Raw genomic sequence first — 23,831 nt, forward strand, 5'->3', positions numbered from 1 at the left:
TGAGAATACATTCTAAAGTGCACTGCTTTATAAATTTCAGCTGTTTTTTGGTGCAGCTTTGCTCATTATTTATTTATAATTTTTTTGTGGTTCTTACCTTAGTACCAGTATCATTTTCAGGCTGATGGTTTATAGTCTCTCCCGACGAATTCCAATGTTTTTTTTTAGTGGCACCACAAGTATACGTGCATTTATTCGCAGTCCTGATGTTGCTTCCATTGAGTGAGGCTAGTTTTTGCAATTAACATTATGTATATATGTATATTTTATTCCCAAATTTGGTAATTAATCAATTACAGCAGACCTCAGCATAGATGAGAATTTGATCTATTAAAGTTAAATTAAATCATCCTTACAACAATGTTTTTCACCATTTACTTTATATTTATATTATTATTTGGCAATTAATACTAGAAATACAATATATTTATGCTTGTCATTCAAGAAAAAAAAATTACATAAAAAGAGATCTTTTTAATTTGAATTTTCGTCCCATTTGAAAAAGTAGATTTTGTGAAGTTTTCTTGATTGTGATATTATGTAAATTACTGTATAGGATAATTGCCTTAAGAGCAAAGTGTATCCCTAATTTGTTCATGAATTTAGTTTCTGACAAACCTCTCAGCCTTGGTCGCAAGTCCAAATGATTTATTGCAGAGTGCAGTCTCCTGAAACAAACTGAAAATTTGTTGAAACAGCAAATGAATTATATTTTTTATAATCGATTATTTTGTTTACTTAATTATATTCTGCTAATTGCATATTTTTAAAATGTGGAGCTTCTTGCATTAATTTCGGATGTCAGAAGAGAAAAAAATTCTGAATGCACTACCATATTCGTGCTGCCTTTTTGATCTGATCAATTGTTGATGGTGTAGCTGTGGAGATCAAAAGGTCAGAGAAGGGACCTTTTGTGAATTTAAGATCCCAGTAGCAACACCACTAATTAACTGAGTTAATCAGATTTGACTGAAGATCTGGTCTTCTGAGGAACCAACTTTGTATGGAGTAAATGTATAATTATGCTCTATATAGACCCATTTACTTTGAAACAAGGTAATCAAATTCAAAATTCTCAAGGATAGAATGAATTAGCTTGTCTAATTTCAATGTCGTTCTAGCTTTATACTAAAATTGAAAGGCCAATAAAAGTAATTTTTACATTAGCTGTGTAAACCAAACCCCAGCTAGAAACTGCAGATGCTGCTGTTGTAGTGACCCTATTCCACCAGACATATATATATTTTTTTATTTGAACAGATGTTTCCGATAATCAATTACTACCTCCCACTAAAAGCTGCTTACTTATCGAAATGATATTAGCAGTATCTCAAACTTCAATAAAAAAAACTTTTATGAAAATAATATCCAATGAAAACATTTAAAAAAAGACAACTTAAGGTAATAAAACTACATGCACCATTAAATTCCATTTATTGCACAAAAGTGAAGAAGTACAAAATAGTGACGTAATTCTATGACAAAACTAAAAATGCTGAAAATAGTTTAGCACACATTTGGTTTTCCTTTGAAAACAATGCCAAAAAAGGAATAACAACATTAATTAAAAATCAATAAAACAATGTTTAATAATACATTGTGAAAATAATTTAATATGAGAAAAATATATAGCAATGTTTTAAGTAGGTATAATTTTTTAGTATATATATTTTTCTTTTACTAAGTAGGCTTTTACTTAAATTGACAGTTTTTGACAAGTAGTATTTTGTACATTGGTGGATTATATTTAATTAAATATGCTTAAATTATTTTAAGATAAAATTAAAATTTTTAAAAATGCTCTCAATGAGAACGATTATGGAAAAGGATTTGTTTTTAATTCTTAAATTCACAACCATTTAAAATAAAGTTATTTCACGTGTATGATCTCAAATATTATTTTATGTTGTTACTAATAAACTGTAAATCACAGCCGACAGAAAACAGAACAAAATATTTCCAATGAATATTCATTTTAAAAAAGTCAGATTTTTTCTCACAGAAAACGTACAAGCAAATTATTCTTTAACGTTACAAAAAGAAGTGAACTGTAAGTTCCAAGAGATTTAAGTATTTAGTAAACGACATATCATCACCAAAGAAACACGATAGGGGATGAAAATTGTTTGTGCAGGTTGAAACCCAAACTTTATAACAACATAACAATAATAATAACAACAAATTCAATAGCTTTATAGTTCAATAATTATTCCCATAAATTTGTTCTTTGACCACAAAATATACATTCCTAAACTGATTTACACTGTACATTTATGGTAATTGTTATTTATACATATTATATACACATTTATAACCAGAATTTAACTTAACATACATAAATATACCATTATATATAAAAACCACTTTATGTTAAGTCTATCTACAAGTGGCAAAGGAGAGACGAAAAAGGTTTAAGAAACCCATCAATACCATTTTAAAATTAAATATTGTGGGTACTTCATGTGATGTAGGCAGGGGATAAGAAGATAAAATTAGAGATGAGTAACTGGCAGGAAGATTCAGTAGAGAGGAAACCACTTAGAAAAAATGCCAAGATCATGAAGCATACATTCTGTTAATTTCATGTTGATATCTCTTCTGAATGTCTTTGCGACGTAGTTTAAAAGCAGCTGTGACCAGACCCATATCAGGTGACCAAACTTCGGTACACAGTTTGACAGCTCCAGGAATTTCAAAGCGTTCGAGTTTACCTGGAGAAAAACCAGTTAAATCAATTGAAACATACAAATGGCTTAACCATCACAACACAACATTAAACGGTGAAACGTACATTTTTTACCATGAATTGCTAATTCATCTAAGACAGCTTTTTCCATCTTTGGATTAGCACAGAGTTGTTCAAAAGATTCTTCTAAGCCAAGCTTTTTAGCAGCAGCCTTGAGATGCTGCTGTGAAGGAACTACCAGTGCTACTGTGTAATCCTTTAATGAATCCCCATAAACACATATGTTTTCAACGATTGGACAAGTCTTCAATTCAGATTCTACTTTTCCTAGTGAGACATATTCACCAGCTTGCAGTTTTACTAAATCTTTTTTACGATCTGCAGAAACAAACATCATGAAGGTGTTTTTTTTGTAATATGTAATGTGATACTACTAACAATAACAAACTCATGTGATAAAACACAAATATAATATGTTGTAATAATAAAATATATTTACCAATAATTTTGATTACTCCATCTTCATGGACTTCACCGATATCTCCTGTTCTGAACCACATGATGCCATTCTCTTCGAAAAAGTCCTCTCTTGTCTTTTCAGGATTTTTGTAGTACCCAGGAGAAACATTTTTTCCGCCAATTACGATTTCACCCCTTGGGAATGGTCGGTCCTTGACAGTGTAATTCCCCTCATCCCAATTGACAATACGGATAGAACATACAGTCCCAGGATGTCCAGCCCTTCCTGTTGTCCTGTCCATGTCTAATAATTTACGACAAATGAGTTTGTTTTAATACTTTTAATGTATTTTATTTAAATATTACCGTCCATCACAGTGGCACAGGAACACGTTTCTGTTAAGCCATAACCTTGAATGACTTTTTCACACAAACAAGTTTTAATGAGTTCGTGAGTGTCTGGAGAGAGAGGAGCTCCACCGCTAAGAATAAGCCTAACCCTTCCACCTAGGAGTTGCCTTGTCTGAGCGAACACCAACCTGAAGAAGAAACAGCAATGCAACATCGACTTAAACAAGCAGTGAAATTATTACTCACTTGTCTATTAGAGGACACGAGAAGCCCCTTTTGGTCCATTTCTTTTTGTACTCAAAAGCAAATCTAAACAGCGCACGCTTAAAAGAAGTGTTCTTTTCAACTTTTTCATTAACTCCTTTGTATATCCTGTCCAAAATAAGAGGTACAGCAGTGAGGCATGTTGGTTTAAGAACAGGTGCATCTCCTTTTGATCCATGCTTGATTTTACTTGAAGAATCGATAAGCGTAAGTGGAGATGAGTACCCAATTGCAACACCATTCAGAAGGCATACAGATTCTTAAAAAATTAAAAATAAAATATTAAACCAATTGACTATTTTATTGAATGATCTTATAGGGAACATACCTGATAAGAGTTCAAAAACATGTGCTAGGGGTAAGAAACCAAGGAAAACATCCTTTGAACTAATTATTACAGCATCAGAAAAAGCACCGAGAGTTGCCATCATATTGGAATGAGTTAGTAAAACACCTTTTGGTACACCGGTGGATCCACTGGTATACATAATAATTGCAATATCTTCTTTTGTAGGTACCTCAGCAACTGAAATAAGTCATATTGTTAACATAAAAATTATATAAGTACATGCAAATAAAAATTATCCATTACCTGAGTCAAAATTTTGACCTTTAGCTATTACTTCTTTGTAGCTAATTATTTCTACATCTGGGCTGAAGTTGGTTCTATCAGTTACCTTAAGCTGATCTTCCATAAATATAATTTTCTTTACACAAGGAGTATTTTTCAGTATTGTTTTAAATTTTGGTAGTAATTCGTGTGTCGTAATAACTACTCTCCCTTCAGTTTCATTTATACCATGAGCAATAGCCTCTTCCCCCAGTGTTGCGTAAATAGTGACCACTGGAAATGATCAAAGAATGGTTGAAATTGTTGATTTAGCTCAATTCATGCGATTTATACCTGTGAAATTTTGTTTGAAACAACCATGAGCTGCAACCATCCATTCAGCTCTGGTTTCGGCAAATATGACGATATTTTCTTTTGCCTTGAAGCCTAAGGATCTAAGACCACGACCAAATAAAACAGCCTCTTGATTTACATCATTGTAACTCCTCCATTTATATTCACCCATCAGGTACTAAAAATCATTATTCAAAATGAAATAAATTAAACAAATCATAACTGCAAAAATAAAATAAACTCAATTTACTTTTTTGAAAATTCGACCATTCGGCTGGAGTTCGTCTTCTTCAGCCAAAATTTCCCGAGTTCCCAGGCAATTTTTGTTTCCGTACATGTCTGTGACATAATTTAACATTTTTTCTAAGGTATCAATTTTGGAGGTAAGGAATTTACAATGTACATCCCTCGGCATTGTAAGAGATTTCAATACAATAGTCTTTCCATCTTCAACTTTTACCTCTGCCTGCAATTAAAAATAACAATTGAAGTTACAAAATTATTGCAAAAACCTAAAGTGAAAATATATATTTTTCCAATGATAAAACTTGTTCTCATAACTAAAACTATTTCCTGCAAATTTTCATCAAAATTTAATTTTTATTATTCGAATTCCGCTCGTGACACTAACTTTTTCATTTCAACCAAAACCTTACATAAAAAGATTAATTAATTGAAAGAAGTAATTAATAGAAGTAAATATAATGGATTTAATTTTATTGCATAAAATTGTGTAAACACACTTTCCTTCGACAAATTACAAGAAAGGGATAGCAAATATGTAGTTCGTGTTGAAAACAAAAAAATCCTGTGTATGTACAGTGAAACATTTTTGACACTCAAATTGAACAGTTCTTGTTTAAAAATGACGCAATAGATAACTTTGAAAGTAACTCCCGACAATTAAATATTAACTTCGTTGCGAGAGAAAAACGTCCATAATTCTGTGAATTTTTTGTGGAGAAACTACATGAATACATACGTCGATTTATTGTTTAAAAAATACGATGAAATGAACGGGAGTAGACGAGTCACCATAACGTGACCGGGTTCGACGTAAACGACCTAAAAAATTCTTCCATTGTTAAATAACGAACGGGTAAAACATTTAAAATTAATGGGAAATGTGGCGAAATCCTAGGAAAGTCTTTACCGAAACGCCGACGCAATTTCAAGAATTCCTTGCGGTTTGTAATCGATACATTGAACGGAAAGTTAAATTATTATATTATTTTATTTTTAAATAAAAAACAAATGCGTTTCAAGTCAACTCAAAGCATACATCATTTTCTTTTTGAAGATTAGATAATGACAGGGACCAAAAAAAATTAAGATTAACGAGTAAACTTTTACCCCTCCCCACCCTAAGTAATATTTATCTCGAACAAAAGGGTTAAACTCTTCCTATCAATAGGATGGACATTTGATCAGTTATACGGCAGGATATGCTAGATGACCTTTGCCCACTTAAGAGACTAGGGGAACAACATTAGTTCAAGAGTTAAACCTTTAACAACTATTTTCGTTCCTTATCTTTCAAGCTACCCTTTGTGACAAAAAAAAACTATAATATTTAATCCATTTATGTTTTAGTGGTCTAATTGACCAATATTTAATTAATTTAATTATATAGAAAAATTCCACAGGAAGTTCATTTAGACTTTTTGACCAAAAAACTTGCAAATAGCGGAGGGTTTTGTAGTTTATAGTGGAAAGTTTTATTGGTTATCGGAAAAGCTAAACATAACCAGAACCATTTAAAAAATTATAACTAATTTTATTATTCAATAGCTTTAATAATCATATGGTACAAATGACAAGAAATTTCACTTATCATGTCACTAAAGGTAAAAATTGAAGACTTGCATATATAAAGGGAAACTGCATTATGCCCAATTACGCCCTCTAATTGCGTGCGCGTATTAATTAAGCTGCATTGCATACCTGATTCTCGAGTGAGAAAAAAAAACACATTCAAATAAACCCGAGATATATTTCAACAAATTATTGGGAAAGACGAAAGCCGTTGAAATTGGCCGTAATGAAATTGAGTGTCAGTGGCATCATTTTGATATGTACCCTTTTTCAATTTATCTCCCATTATACTATCCAACATGTGTCGACGCGCTGCAATTCGCCAATTCTATTGTACTAGAGATGCGATTTAGCAAATATCAAAGGACGATGTGTAACTAAAAATGACTCAAGAAAGTGTAAAATTGATTTCAATTTATTTAAAAAATAGCATGAAACATTAAAGTTAATGGCATTATATTATATGTATAATATCAATAAATTGATTTTTTGGATATTATTATTTATTGTTTTTGTTTTTTATTGGTATGTTATAAAAAAACGTTTCATTATAAAAGAGACAATGCACTTTTTCCTCCTCACTCGAGACACGTCTGTAAATAGAAATTTCCTGGTGGCACTGATTGTTCCAACCACAGGGGCCACAGAGCCACTTCTTTAAATGGAACCGTGTAATGTAAATATCATAAATTGATTTAAAGAATGAAATGTTAAAATGTTCAACCGTATAAAACGTTCAAAATTCTCCTTGTTTCTCTACACAATAGTTTTAATTTATTCAATTAATTTCTACAGTAAGGGTTTAAATTACTTATGTCTTGATTTCTCTATCGACAAAAGGATAAATATAATGGTGAAGTCAGATTATCACAAGCGTTGAGATTACAATTACCAACTGCACTCACGTTTCTTTCTTAGAGAATAACATCAGTTAATATCAAAAGAAGAGTACTTTTCCTGTCAATTTCTTAGAGAGAGGGTGAATGGATGCAAAACTGGAACAGTACTTTTCTTTAGAGAGAGGGTGAATGGATGCAAAAATGGAACAGTACTTTGAACTCAATTTAGAAAGCAGGGGATTAGAGAAATCATACCGACGATGCAGATAATTGAAGAACATAGTAGACTTGCACTGTAGAGGCATTAGAATCGAATATTAACTAGTCATTTTAATTTCTTATAAATACTTTACCGGATGTGTTTTAAAAGAACACATAAGTCAAAATTTAGTAAACATTTGATGACACGTGTTCTACAAGCATTCTACAATAGTAAGGTATTATAAGTAGATATTTGATTATAACTGTACCTTCATCCTTCGTGACAAACGTTTTTTCTCCCATGGCCGTTGTAGAATAAGGTACACTGGATAAGTGATGATATCACAGACAAATGCGATCGCTTTTATTGCTCCCAATGCACCTTCCACCCACACGCTCTCCATTTTCCTGAAAAATAATTGTCAAAATTAAAAAAATATATGTTTTTCATACATTTAGTTAATTAAAATCAAATAAAAGCAGACGCGAAGGCAGGATTCTGTACACAAGAAAATAAGCGTTTGTTACTGTTGGAGCAAGAAAATTACATTGCTCATCAATTAATTTTCACAATGCATTGTGGAATTTACCTTTTTTTTAAACGGGTACAGAGTTCAAGGCGTATCAAAGCGATCAATTGTACAAAAAAAATTATCAAAATCGCTAAATCAAAGGTTGCTCAGGCTAAATGAAATTTGAAAAGATATCGACAAAGATCGGGTCTTGACATGCACCTACTTGATTAGGATCGAAGAGAAGAAAGATTAAAGGCAGTCTCGTGGAAGAATCTCAAATCTCCCACCCTTGAGGATGGATATCTTATCTCGTCCCTCTCCTAGACTACAACTTCACACAAAAAACGTATGCTTACCTTAAATATTAATTTCCCACCCATTATTAACAATTAATTGAATAATTAAATATTTTCAAGGGCAAACAATGTTGTTTTTAATTACAATTTGAGCGGCAAGCGATCAACCGTGCAATGTTTTTACCCATCAATTTTAGGGGCAATTAACATATTAAAATTTTAAGAATCGTGAATTCATCTTGCAAGAGGGAAAGACACAATTTATAATTTAATGAAATAATAAAGTCACTTTCTCGCACAACCCATGATTTGAAGTTTAAAAAAGTTGATTAACAAAAACATGTATAATTACTAATCAGATCCCGACCTTAATTCTTGTACAGAGTAAATTCTGCAGTCTTTTGTTATGATGGGAAAAACTCTTTTTTAATTAAAAGGAATCTTAATTAAACGAAAAAAAATGTTTATTACGCAAAACGCAATGAACCTCCTCGGAAAAATCCAAAAATCACAGGAATAAATAGCTTTTAATCATGTTTTGAGAGAGGAGCAAGGCAAGGTGAAATCAAGGTTGTGGGAACTGAACTAAACCATGTCGTAGCAAACACGCGATATTTCCGGAACACATCTTTCAACTGTTCGAGGGTTTTGGAATACAAATTGAGACCCTTCTTTTAGCTAGTTTTAGGTAAATTTGGTTACATCATCCCATACCGATCTATATCGTTTTTCGTTCGTTTTCAAATTACGTTTGTTTGAAGACATACATAATAAATAGTGTCAACTATTATAAAAAAGAAAAAACTTAATTTGGCTAGAATCCTGCTGTGCTACTAAAAAGGAAGAGGGCGTATAGCAATGACCCACGCTCTTAAGATGTGTACGTTTCAGACCTCCTACAATTCATTACTTACGGTCTAATACATAACAATCTAAAAGTTTTAATCTATTTATTCCTCATTCTTAAACAATTAACGAGAAATTGGCCTAGTTTATTACAAAAATGCGATTGTGGAATTTGAAGACAAAACGACGACTTTATGTTAACTAGTTACGGTTAAAATTCAGCCAAGATCATTCCAAGCCCCAGCCCCTATTGTTCATTTTTCAGTTTACTATAAACTCGTTCGTTCATTCATACATCATAAACAACAGCACAAAACAAAAAGTACAATGAAACTGAAATTCCACTGTGTTGCTGGAACGAAGGGATTATTTTTGCAATGATGCATGCTTCTAACGTTTCAGACCGACCGTTATTATCTCGGTATGCGATTTCTTCAACTAAGTTGGGTTACGTCGTGCAAAAATGCTTTGGTGATTTCGAAGTAGGAGGAATTTTTCTTGCGTGGTATTCAATTAAAATCCTGATTATTAATTTTACCTACTACTAACTATAAATCAAAATTAAATTAAATTATTATTAATACAAGCTTAATAATAAGTTCATTAGATTTCGTGGTCCGATTGACCAAATAACACCTTTCAATTAATTAATCTTTATGTAAAGTATTGGTTGAGATAAAATAATACCTTAACAATAAGGTAAAAACTGTACCGAATGTTTTTGACAGGAACATTAAAAAAACACAAAACAGATAAATTTTTTGCCACATCAATTATTATTCCTTCATTAATATAGCTATTATGTCAATATAAATTTCATTTATGAGTGTACCACATAAATGTTATAAACAAGAACTCTGTTCATAACAGAAATATTTTAAATAAGTTTTTTATCGTAAAAATGTATCAATAGGGCCGTTTTTCATCATAGCAATATTACAACGAAGATTGCGCTTTCACAGAAATAAATCGAAATAACGATTTTCATCACAAAATTATTTTGGAATAAGAATAATTTTCATCTCAGAAATATTACAATTAAACTAATTTTTTAGCACAGAAAACTACGCTGCTAGTACAAACAATACGTCTAAGCAAATAAAAAGGGATGCATTGTATTTTTAAATATAAATGTAGATCACAGAACACCACGTCACAAGTGCCAAGTCAAAACTGATAAAATTAACGATGGGAATTAGTACACAAACGTTATACTGGGCAGGTGTAAAGTCCTTTACTTCGACTTTGTTCATGTTCCGAAAGTTTTTTATTTTAATGATAAGGAAGGAATGTAAATTTCGATAATTAGTCGAAACACAATTACAAAATAAAAACAAATCGGTTGAAACAAAATAAAGCGTGATTAATACATGATTCATTAGATTTAAATATTTTAAAAATGCAATTGAACTAGAAAGCAAGATAAAAAAAATTTTGTTTTTAAAACGCCCTTCTCAGCAGAGTGAGAACCGGAGAAAAGAATGACAATAACAATAAAATTGCAAATGAGAACCAGGGAATATAATGATGCAATAATGTACCTATACCACTAAATTGCAAATGAAAACCGGGGAAAAGAACACAATAAATGTATGCCATAAAATGTATTTTTGATTAGAATAAAATAAGTAAGATAAGGCAGTTTCAAAAAAGAGACAAGGTAAAATGTTTTAATCATCAGAACAAACTGTAGCTAATCATAATCATGATAGATTTTTCCTTTTTATTAGCAATAACTCAAAACGTCGTTGCACGTAAAAAAAACAACATTGCATATGTCTGTTTCCTAATTATCTTATCACGGCCTTGTGTTCGCTAACTAAATTTGAAACGTATTTTACTTCTGGGCTTTTTCCTAAAGTTACAATCTGATTTCACCAAGTTGAAATAGATACGTTTTTACGTGTTTAAATAAGTGGGTCGTATTGATACAATATTTTGCCAAATCGATACACGCAACGTGAATCATATTTTATCTATAACGACTTCTGCAATTCGTCTCTCTTAAGAAGAAAAGGTTTATCGTTCGAGCTGTGTACTCATCTAATACAATCACATCCCTTAACATTGCTTCTTAATAACTTCAAAGGTTCCAAGGAAGATCAGGTCGGCTTTTTTTGACGGACAAAACGGCAGAACCCTTTGGGACTTGGCCACTTTCCTCCAAGTGGTGAATCGAGTTAAGTTGGTGGAGTGAATTGACCTCCAGCAACCGTCGAGTTGGAACGTTCTAAACTCCCTGGTCAGTTGGCCAGCTAAGGCTAACGGTATGCCATCAAAGTTGGACACGGAAATTATCCCTAGATAGTTGTTCTTAATAGCTGTGCATTTTAAAACCTCAATTCTAGACGATTAACCTATTCTAGATCCCCTGCTTTTAAAATATCCGGAGAACTTGGAAAACATAAAAGCTCCAAATGAAAATCAATTAAAAACACATATCTATGTGTTAGCCGAATTTTATTATGCGTTATGTACAGGAACATAATGTTAGCCATTTACACAACGAACTGTTATCCCGGTTCAATTAAATAAGAATAAATAATTTTCAATTGATAAAAAAAAGTCTTAAAACGGGGAAGAATCAATTTAACTCAATGGATAACACGTTATCTTGTTAACAAGTTGTACATTGAATTGTACAGTGATTCAATCTTTGTACAAGTTAAAAGATTGATTCTAAAGCCATGTTAAACTTGACAATAATGACGTGGATGGGTTTTCATTGAACTGTCCTCTCTCATGGACATTGTCATTTCGTTTTATTACAAACGCTTTTTAATGTGAGATTTATTCTGATATGCGATGTGTGGAATTTGATTGGCCATGGATAAGACATCGAGGGAAGAGCTGCTTTACGATAAGACTCAGAGGAAAAGAAATGATCGAATTGTTAATATTTAATGACCGTTAATTACTGATTATTTAAAGATTGATAAAGAAACTTTTTTCTAACCTACATCACACCAGACCGCATCTCACAAACTTTAAGTAATCAATTGTTTATTACCACTCTATTGGTTTACTTTAATGCGTGTTACCTCGCACATTTCTCAAAATTTCCTGATTTTTAAAAGTAAATTAATAACAATTTTGTTTCGTTAAAAAGAAAGAAAAGTCGTTTGATGCAAACTTACTACAGTATACCAATGTCATCAACTAACATCAGAAGGTCCAATTTTTTTTATATTCCCTCTCTGGTTTAATTATGGATAATCATTATTATGTAGGTTTTTAAGCCAAATTAAGCCATGACAGTATTTTTTATTTTTGAGCATACATAAAAAATGCTTAAACGTTTCATAAAAATAAACCTACACTTTTTAAATTTGACTTAAAGAGTCCTAGAAAATCATTTTGTTTTTACATGCTATTAATATTTAACTAATAGTTCCTTCGGCTGTAAAAGGTTATTTATTAGATGGAATTGTTTGAATTAACGCTATTATAACAAATAGCAATAAATCAGGGGCCAATATGCTCCATAAAATAATAATCTTATTTTATTGTTAGCTGAGATTTTTTAACTTTTGCCCTTGGATGATGAAATGTAAGTAGATTAAACTAAATTTCTCAAACTTTAAGGAAAGACAAGAAATTTGTTTATTTATTAATATGAAATTCTCAAAATAGTCTGTAGCTAACATAGTTGAAGAGAAATTTTAAAACTAACGCTTGAATAAAAATATAAATCACGATTATAATATTTGGCAAAAAAACCACATTCAAGACGAAACAACTTTTATTTTCACTTTTCTCAGTATTTAATGAAAATCACAGATAAAATGTTTTTTCTTAATATAAAGAATTACTAAAAAAATTTGCAATAATGAATAAGTATTAAATCCTTCATTTTAAATATGACAAAACGCGTAAGAATCACTTTTTGTAAATGACAGTTCTACTCATAGATTTGTGAGTTTTCAAAATTTTCGACCTTTCATCATTTACAAAAAGTCAATGTACAAACATCACCCCCCTTCATCATTTCTACGAGTAAGAAACTACCAAATCGAACTCCATCCCTGCATAAAAAATGGAAGTTCTATCTTTGTAATTATTAGAGGTATTGATTATTTATATTAATTAGATAATTGGATAATTTTTAAACGAGTATCGGCCACATTTAAGACTTTTATAAGCTTCGAAAACACCAAAAATGTTTAACTGCATTTTACAAACGACATAAGTCACCACCGTTTGTCTATTAAAGTAAAAGCTGATCCCTTCAAGCTGACACGGCTGTAAGTAAATTTAAAGGTTCAAATAAATAGAATATAGATTTTTATTCAGCTCAAAAGATGGTTTTTCAAGATTGTGCACACGGCTAAAGCATTTCGTGGAGGGTTGGAAAGACCAAACGCTGTCGATTCGTATAATACTAGCTGTATTGCGTAGGAAGTAAATATAGATTGAAGTCACCGGCAAAAACATAGAATTTTTTTCGTTTGTTTGAAATTTTGACGATAAGAAAAAACAAAGGAAGGAATATCTTACCCTTTACCCATTACAAACAATAAAACATTTCCAAAACTTTATCAGCACGTCTTGCGAGCTGTTTTCTTGTACTATTGCTATCTCAGTTTTGCTCTCATTCTCGTCGTTTCCCAACCTTACATGGTAAAAGTTTCACATACATCGCAAAAAACCAAATTATACGTCATAATACATAGTTTAAATCAAGGTCGTCCTAATAGCACTTTACAAGGATAACAAGTACAAGTCTATTATTCTTTAGCATGTTTTTATCTAAGAAAAAATTTAATTAAACAAATTAAAAATTTTATAAATAAAAAATCCTAATTGTTATTCATGAGATAATGATTTAATGCGTCTCAATTAAGAAGTCGGTCACTGACGAAGTCAATACTTCGCAGGTCGCATGAAGAATTTGAGCCCCAACTGAGAAATAAATTTGGCCCGTCTGCGAATTAAAATCAGCAGTTTCATCAAAACTGACCGTTCTTAATATGATGTTTATAGCTTCTGGGTCAGCCGGTCGGTCATTTATGACATTTCCGAGGAGTTCATAAGGCATTTTTTCCCCTCCTCAAATACCGTTAGGACATAATTCTTTCGTTATTTGAAAAGTGAACAAACACTTATTTGAAATAAGGTAAATTGCGGATAAGGAATTTTAAGAAATAACCAATTATCTTAAATATAGACCGTGAGACTAATAGCGGCCTCGTGTACATCAGTATCAGACGGCCTTAGCTAGTTAATATATAGACTTTTTTTTTTAATTAAGTAAGATCCAAAGATGAAAAAATGGAATCCAATGTCGAAAACGTTGTTAAAATACTTACACTTTGATCCCTGATAAGAAGACGTGCAATATTAACGGGCAAAGGGCATTCATTTATCAATTCCTATTCATACTAAAAGACAAATATATGAAAAAAGGAGAAATAATTGAACAGTGATATGAATTGTTTCTGTCTCTCGGCAATTTACAAGTGCGTTATATTAATTCAAAATATAATTGAAGCAATTTACAAGTGCGTTATATTAATTCAAAATATAATTGAAGTTTTTATCACAGAGAGAAAGACTGCTAAACGAGTAGCTTATTTATGTATCAAGCGGAATTTTTGCAGTTTTACTTTTTATAGGAACAAAATTGAATTCGTTACATAATGTTTTCTGTATATCAAACCCTAGAGATTGATAATTTTCTAATATTCGTTTCCAAAATGAAAAAATCACTACAGCGCAGAATGCTCAACAAATTCACGTTCTTAGCCGGATTATATATACATATTTATGAGGATCTTTAAATAAAAAAGCAATAATACAAATATAAAATTTGTTAGGCGTTAGTTATGTCCATAATTTAAGCTTTAAATTTGAAAATTAAATTCCCTAAATTTAAGACAAGACATAACGCTCGTGCAGTATTCTTAAGATTAATTCTTAGCCTAATACAATTGTTGCCAATTTCGAAGATAAACGCAAGAGCAAAGGACGAAAGCTGTTAGATGATGATAATTAAATTTTATGTGGGATAACCCATGAGTCAGGAAACTTTTGATTGACTAGTCAAGTTTCAACGAACGAGCAGGAAGAATCGAATAAAAAAGACGATAATTGTTCAAAACTGGGCAATAAACCGAAAGTATAGTCTGGAAATAAAATCCTACATTATTCAAAGCCTAGAAATATTTTCATTTTACTGTGTTTTGCTTAGTAAAACTAAAATTTTATTTGTAATCGACCCCCCATGACAGTTATTACTGTAAGTAATGAATTACTTACGATTTACTAACAACGTAAAAGGTAAAAAAATATAAATTGGAGAAAATCAAGAGAAAAAAATCGTAACTGGACAATAAACAACAGAAAACGGAATGTCTGGAAGTAAAATTCAGATTTGCCAATCAATTGTTTAAAGAAACAAAGAAGAGACTTTTCGCTGATATTTTTGTTCTGGATAAAATATAAATTACAAAAGGAATCAGCACATGGCAATCGATAACTTCTGATTGACAAATTTTCTCTTCGACGACCAGACCTGTCGCAACTGGTCAACTTACTTATCTTTCTGAAAAAGCGCTAAAATGCTGTGGAACTAAAATATTCTGCTCAGATCTGCCAACATATTTTACAAAGGCAAAATGTTTTCGATGCAGAAAAATTTATTCTACCTATAGAAATGTACAGAAACCGTTTCTTGATGTAGATGATACTCTCTAACGGATATCCCGTCCCAATTGGGGGCAAACATTAAAATTACACAATTATGTATAATTTCCTTTAGAATTTTATTAGACATGACATTAAGATTAATGTTACAATTTTCTATAATATCTGCCAACAATTAATTTACAAACTTCAATATATGTTATTTGTTAAGGTTGGTGGTCTTTGATTTACGAGACCTCAAAACAAAATAAATCGCTAGAAACTGTAACTTCTATTAATAAACTTCTACCATATAGTACCCAGACATGTTAGCTTTCGTTAGAAACGATTCTCTACTTACAGGATGTTGAACAACCTCGTCCCATTCAGTAGTTTGACGTGAACTACTTTGTCTTCCTTATTGAGATAGACAGGGACAAAGTACGTTGTATTTTAACTAATGAAAAAGAAAATTTAAGTGGAATCGATCCTTGATAAGAAAAACTTCCGGTTGATTGTGGCCAAGTTTCAAAGAGCGTCAAAAATCAGAACAAGATAAATTTGAGGAAAACAGACCAATTGTAAACAAATCACACAAAACAAAACGAGATAAATTTAGGTAAAACACACCAAATGTAAACAAATCACGTAAAACAATTAACCGACAAGCAGCAAAGAATTTGATAAGGAAATATAATCAACCCTCTTCAGACGCCAACTAATTCTACAATATGTACCTAGAAATTGTTTTTTAAGTGTTTTTGGAAGAACAATTGGTAAATGATAAAATTTAAAACAGCCTATGGGCAGTCCGTGGACGTCTGATTAACAAATGTCAAGTTTCAGGAGGTCGCAAAAACAGTACGAATTTTTGCAAGTAAATTTTGCCTATTAATAATAATTTCGATTTCACCTTATTGTATAATAATTAAAAGAATACCAAACTAAATACATTGTTCTAAATATATTGTCGTCGTTTACATTGTTTCAAGCCTAATAAGTGAAAAACAAATGTTTATAAACAGAATGAGAGTAATGTAAGATAATCAACATAAATATAAGTAGAAAATCTTGTAAGTTAGGTAACATTTAATTGATTGCAGTGAATTTTCAAGGAGCGTCGAAACAGGAAAAACTCCAGACCAAATGGATAAAATCTCGAAATCGCCATTGGCCTAACAAAAACAAACAAAAGGACTCAAGATCATGGAAGTGAAATACAACCAATTTGCCAAAAAAAAAAAAAATAAAATAAAATCATAGAACCAAAAAAAAATTGTTTAATAAAAACGTCCTGGCAGAATTTGGGCACACCTTAGAATTGCATCCTTTTTTTATGATTTTTAAAAATAACATTGCGTAACAAAAACGAAACTAGTTTGACCTTGTAAGTTCAAAACTACATGTTGGAAAACATAATAAATATACACACTACTAATTCTACTGACCTCAAGGTACATAGACAATAAGTTGAAAAAATAGTCACCTCTAATTTACAGGATGCTGCTCTACTAAATTTTAAGTCGTATTAATTAATTTTAATCTGGTACCAGCGTTCCAGAAGAAATAGGGTACAACCTAGAATTTTATCCTTGTTGAGTTTTTCGTTGAAGCATGTCCGTTTGATTTGTGCAGAAATCGTGTCATCGTTTCAACGTGCAATTCACCCTAATTCAGACTTGCCAACCAATAATTTTTCGAAGAAAAGAACTTTTTCTTTGATACTAAGTTACGTGCAATTCACCCTAATTCAGACTTGCCAACCAATAATTTTTCGAAGAAAAGAACTTTTTCTTTGATACAATTTTTTTTTTTTTTTTGTATTTCTCTGATACTAAGTTTTTTGTACCATAGTTTGACCTTGTTTAAAATTGCAAGGTTATAAAACTAAATAAATCTAATACAAACTATCTACTATACTAATAATAATCTACTGATAATCTACTACAACTCAGCCAAGTTAGATTTCGTTTCTCGACTTCACAGGATGTTGTTCTTCGAACTTTTACGTTGTAATTAATTCCAAGTTCAGCAGAAGTAGGGTATAACCTAGATTTTATCCTTGTTGAGATTTTTCCCCCAAGGATGTCGTTTTGATGTACGAAAATCGAAAATGAATATCATCAAGAATTACAATATTGTTTTTTTCTTTTAGTCTGTATTCTACCTTGAGTCTGGAAAATTTTGATTGACTCTTGTTAAGTTTCAACAAACTTCAAAAACCATTAAAGTCAAAACAAACAAAAAACTAATCATTGGATAAAATCACGAAAACCGTCGTAAATAGACAACAGCAACGAAATTTAGATTTCTCAAATAAATCTCTTTTCGAACATGCCAACGTTTTTAAAAAACCTAGAACAAATTTCTTTGCATTTAAATATTTTTACGTAATAAAAATATAATTCGCTTGACCTTGTTTTCTAAAGATTGCAAGATCTAGACTAACTACTAAATTAACTACTAAATAAATCAACACAATTTCTGCTGATAAATGTGTGATTGAAAGTGCCCAGAAATGTTAGCTTTGGTTTGAAACGAGGGTACGCTATTTTCCTAATTTTTTAGAGAAAATTTAGGATGTTGCTATGCAATTTTTTATGTCGTATTCATAAGTTTCAAATTGCAAAGTAACACCGGACATCCTAGAGTTTCATTTCAGCTGAGAATTGCTCGTGTTTCGAGTCTACGATTTCAACCGGTATCAGAAAAATTAACACAAATTGTTCAATTCTACTGATAAATGTGTGACTAAAAGTGCCCAGACATGTTGGCTTTGGTTAGAAACGAGGGTAGGCTTTAAGAACAGCCTGCAAGGGGGAGAATTTACAGGATGTTGCTATACAATTTTTTATGTCGTATTCGTTAGTTTCAAACTGAAAGTCGAACCGGCGTTCCAGACGAAATAGGGTACATCGTATAGTTCCATTGCAGATGAGAATTGCTGATGATAAATGTATGAGACTGAAAGTTTAGGGTTTTTTTTTGTTTTTTTCCGACAGGCCTTCATCCACTATGAGTCATTTAGGCCGGCGTCTTGATAGAAGAAAGTTGGTGTTGCTGTCGAATTGTTGAACATGAGAAGGCAAGGAAGAGCCAGTCAAGGAACATTAATGAGTTTCAATGAGGAGACTTTAAAGGGATGTCGCTACATTAACTTACTTCGTATTTATTAGTTATAAAAATAATACCGGTTGTCTTGCAGAAATAGGATACATCCTGGAGTTTCGTCGTAGTGTTTTTTCTCTCCAAAGGTTATCCATATGAAGCGAAAATCGAGTCGACGATAACAACCGGTATCATTAAAATAAAAACATGCACAGCAATCAAATAATACAAGTTCAATGATACATTAAATCAAAAGGGGGTGGCACTTCAAGAGACTGTCATGCTTCATTCTATATATTATCCCAATTTGCAAGCAGGAGAAATTAGTTTATCACAAATCGGATGCTTCAGACAATTTATGCAACTGGCATTCAAATTTTTTGTTTACTTACGTCTTCATATTTACTGTTAGTACCTGTGACACAAACACAATGGTATTTAACGAACGGATAGAAAACATGTTTTTTTTTACACAGAAATAAAGTAAAGGACGTACGTCCGTGGTGCATTACGCCAAAAAAAAACAACGGTAGGGTAAAAACATTGGTAAGGGAAAAAGAAATCGTTTAAACCGTAGAACACAAATCACTCCTAGGTTATTGAAATAGTAAATGAGGTAACTTACAGTTATCGCAGGCAGACAGGAAAGAATCTTGATATTGTCGGGCAGATGAATTGGAAGGAGCGGTCGTGGGGCAGGAGGATCCACTGGGCCACATTGGATGAAACCCAACATGAACTTTCCGAGGAGAAGAGCGCAGTTGGACTGAAGGCGGTGCAAGAATGGTGGGGAGCCAATGGGCAACTGTGGAAAAGTGGCGTGATCCTCGATGACGTCGCACCCTCACTACAGAAATCGATCAATGAACAGTGAAGACAGTACACACTACACACTACACACCGACTCTGGTCGCAGACGGCCACGAGGCAAAATTCAAAACTATTTCACTGGAGACGATCCTTCTTCTATTTCTTTTCTCTTCCTCAGCCTCGTTTTTATTTCTCTTCCCTTGGATTTTTATTCACACTCAAAAATTTACACACCGTCAAAAGAACAATTCAATTTTTTTTTTATCTTTCCTATATCTAAACGTATGGTCGCACTGACACATTACAAGGACCTGTGACAGTCTGAGGATTTTAATTTTATATCATATTTTTACCGTTGCTTTTAAACTTTAAAAGACCCCTATTGCTAATATGAATTGAAAACTGTCAAACTGCCCTGCCTTGGGGGGAAAATGTTTAAAAAGGTATATTTCGTTTTAACATATAAAGTTTAAACCACATGTTGGAAAATGTTTAAATCACATTAGTTTTCAAAATACAAACATATCTGTTGTAAATAAGAATTCCCCTTTCTCCCAAGACAATTTAATCAACAATGAAAATAAAAACTTCTCGGCGATATAATTTATTCAGAAAAAATTTACATGACAATTGATTCAACGCATTCAAATATTTCCGTACATCATATGTGGTTGGAATGCCATAATGATGACTTTAGGCTGAATAAACTATCAAAAATGGCATTCAAAATATCATTTTAAAAAATTAATATGGGAATGATTTGAGTTGGGGTGAGTATGGCAATTCAATTTTTGGAAAAGATAGTTCTACTCACAGAGGTTTTAGGTAGCTATCTGGAATTATAATAATAAATACTCATCAGGCAGAAGATACAAACACTGTACACAATATTAATAACAAAAAAAAATTAAATATTCACCACACATTGATATAGTTTTATTTAATTGGGATTTTACACACACAAAATTTCCACGAATTTACAATTGTAACTTTTTATCTTCAATCCTTCGGTTGTTTTATTATTGCCAAGCCCACTTTTCTCTCATATAGATACAAACATTAGTAATGTGTTATACAATTTTATTTTGGTGGTACATTAGACAAAAATTAAACAATTGATTTATTGCATACGCAGCGAACAAAATATTTACATAATAGGGCAAATTTTTAAACTTTAAAGATGGGTTTAGGCTAATTAAACTTACAAAACCACCATTGGAAATAACAATAAAAAATTTATTATTTAAATATACACTCAAATAAAAAAAAACTGGACAGACATATTTTGTAGTTTATTCCTCACTATATGTATGTATTTTTATTGTTATATTAATTATAGCATACTTATTTTTTACCAAATTAAAAAGATCAGTTATTCATGAGTTTTTAATTATGATGGTTTGATAAAAAAAAGTCTCCAAAGTTCTGGAAAAATATTTAGAGATAGAATAATTTGTTAAATTTTAATCTTTCACTAAATGATTTTCTTTCATACCATCATAATTAAATATTTATTAACGGTCACTAATCTCTACACATAATTAAATATATTTGTATAAAAACTCATGAATTTCTATATTGCATGAGGATAATATTAGGTTTTTATTGCTGAAGTGAAAGAAAGCTTTTGAATGGTCAGATTACCTATATAGCAGAAATCTAGTGCATCTATGAACCAAGAACAGTAAAAGAAGTTAGTAGGTTTAAAACACAAGAATGGAAAAAAAAACTTTACACAATTAAATTTTTAGCCTCATTAAATTTGAACTTTCAACTAAATTATCAAAGGCAATTTAATCGCTAGTTGAACATAGTCTGACCCAAATATTTATAATAATTATTTTATTAAACCGTAGCATTGATAAAATCACTTTCATTCACTCTGATTATCAAAATCCAAAGATATAAAACAGTTTTTGTCTTTCTATATTTCTTGGGTTTCTTTTCAGGAACTAGGCAACCATCAAACCGGAAAAGAAGAGTTTTTGTCTAGTTTATTTACAACGAAAAATATACATGTATTACATAAAATTTATAAATTAAATTTAGATCGTGATCTGTATAAAATTTATTATTTTTAACTGTTACTGTCTGTCTGCACTAGAATAATTTGATAATTTAATATATTTTAAAATATATTTTTTTAAATTTCATATATCGTATCAAGCTTTAGTTGATTTATTTTTGTATTTAGAGTTTTTGAAAAGTCGCAGGAAATTAGAAGAACTGAATCTAAAATAATATTATAATTATATAAATAATCTAAGTCTAAATATCATTCTTATCCATTTTTTATTTACATACATGCCTACATTTACATAGTTTTAGGAAGATTTACTATTATGTTCTTTTTTTATAAACTGTTCTAACCATAATTACAGGTGATAGCACTTCAGTTGTATGTTAGTACATTTAAAGACAGTAATTTTTGAAAGAAATGTGTGTGAGAAATACAAAATAGAATAACTAAGTAATATGCAAATTAATAAAATAACATTATTATTGAAATATTAAAACAATTATTCATTTCTCTAAAAAGTTTTGTCAACCAGGGATTCCATTGTTTTGCCGATAAATCCTCAAATAAAAACTTGAATTAAGAAGTATAGTAACAAAAATATGTTTCAAGATAACTGGTGAATGGTCTATTTGTTGATCAAATGTATCATCTAATTTGAAATACATAATGTCATTATTTTATATTAAACTCTATTGATGTAATTGACTATGTGCATTTAGTATTAACAGTTAATTTTGTATTCTGAAAGCAAAATGCAGTTATGGAAAAAATACCAACTATTATTATTATTATTGTGTGTGTGTACAAACACAAACACTGAAAAAACATTAGGGTAGAGAACAAAATAAAAATAGCTTTATCAAAATTTATCGCATTTGATTTGCTTATTAGATGTATAGGTCAAATTGTGTCTGACACAAGACCTTTACATTACGGACAAAAAATGGTTAATTTTGATCAAACAAGTGTCGACAGTTCATGGTCTAACGTAATGTAAGATAAATGCGTTGTCACTTATCACTCAAAAGTAAGACTAATAAAATAATAAATGCATTAATTATAAAGCCTTTTTCTGATTTCAAATTTATTCAAAATTTGATTGATATATTTGTGGCTATATCTATTAGAAGGTTTTCTAACTTAAGAGTTTTACTGTAACGTTTAATACCATATTATCAATTATACTTCAGATACCATATATCTAAAATTTACTACAAAGCTCTAAATATACTATGGTTTTTAATTCACTGTACTAAATCTTTTTAAAATATTGAAACTACTCTATACCTCTTTTGTTTATCCAATAGTTGAATTTTTCATTGTCTAGTCTCCTCACTACTCTTGTCAAATCAACAGTATCAAAACTGTTTAACACTGCTTTCTTAGGAACTGCAACTGGTTTTTGAACCACAATTTTGATTGCAACTAAGATTTCATTATGTCTGTTCTGAACATTGATATTCTAGAGGCAGAAAGAAATACGTTTGATTGTGTTTTTCTACAAATCATTCAATAACTTGATCTCAAGTCCTGAACTACTTTTCTATATAAGTTTCAATTTACCTAAATACAAAACTCATCATTTATCATTATTCAATGCTCCACTTTTTATTTAATGATAGTTTTACATATTTTAAAAAAGAGTTAAAAAATTAGTTGTTAAAATGTGTAAAACATTTTTAAAAAATGTTTCTTATGCGATCAACCAGCTATCACTACGATGTTGATCAGGATTCGGGTTGTGATCTTCAAAATATACAATGGTGTTATATCAATGTCCAAGCTTTCGACAAATTTTATTGTCTTCTTCAGGGTTTCTACAGAGACATAGGAACATAGTTAAGTAGGTAGTTATAAATTATTTTGGCAATTTGTTGCTACTTACAGATACAAAGTCACAACTTAAACATGTTATAATTTTTAAAAAGTTCTATAATTTTGTAAATTAATTTGCTCCATTTATATATTTTATGTATTATTATGTATGTATATATATTTTTTATTTTTATATTTTAATTATTTTGTATATAATTTTATAGTTTATCTATGGAAATTAGGCTACATGTAATTATACATAAATAAATATATTTACA

The 23,831-nt window shown here is 30.8% G+C and overlaps 1 protein-coding gene across 3 annotated transcripts; it reads right to left on the reverse strand.

Moving 5' to 3' along the window:
- Nucleotides 1–1,675: 1,675 nt before the first annotated feature.
- Nucleotides 1,676–19,680, reverse strand: LOC106672786 (long-chain-fatty-acid--CoA ligase 4-like). 3 transcript variants are annotated; one of them, XM_014404483.2, is made up of 12 exons: nucleotides 19,534–19,680; nucleotides 19,301–19,323; nucleotides 7,789–7,927; nucleotides 4,915–5,130; nucleotides 4,665–4,842; nucleotides 4,353–4,604; nucleotides 4,089–4,286; nucleotides 3,743–4,019; nucleotides 3,512–3,684; nucleotides 3,186–3,449; nucleotides 2,792–3,064; nucleotides 1,676–2,711 (listed from the first exon to the last, which is right to left on the reverse strand). In XM_014404483.2, exons 1-12 carry the CDS (start codon nucleotides 19,642–19,644, stop codon nucleotides 2,557–2,559), a joined length of 2,259 nt encoding a protein of 752 aa, XP_014259969.1. In that variant the 5' UTR covers nucleotides 19,645–19,680; the 3' UTR covers nucleotides 1,676–2,556. The 3 variants fall into 3 exon arrangements, with proteins under 3 accessions (XP_014259969.1, XP_014259970.1, XP_014259971.1); XM_014404484.2 differs by lacking the exon at nucleotides 19,301–19,323 and having other exon boundaries at nucleotides 19,534–19,669; XM_014404485.2 differs by lacking the exons at nucleotides 19,301–19,323; nucleotides 19,534–19,680 and adding an exon at nucleotides 8,110–8,263.
- Nucleotides 19,681–23,831: the final 4,151 nt, after the last annotated feature.

The sequence above is a fragment of the Cimex lectularius genome, unplaced genomic scaffold (genome assembly GCF_000648675.2).
Source record: "Cimex lectularius strain Harlan isolate CLEC.00 unplaced genomic scaffold, Clec_2.1 scaffold143, whole genome shotgun sequence".
Classification (NCBI taxonomy): domain Eukaryota; kingdom Metazoa; phylum Arthropoda; class Insecta; order Hemiptera; family Cimicidae; genus Cimex; species Cimex lectularius.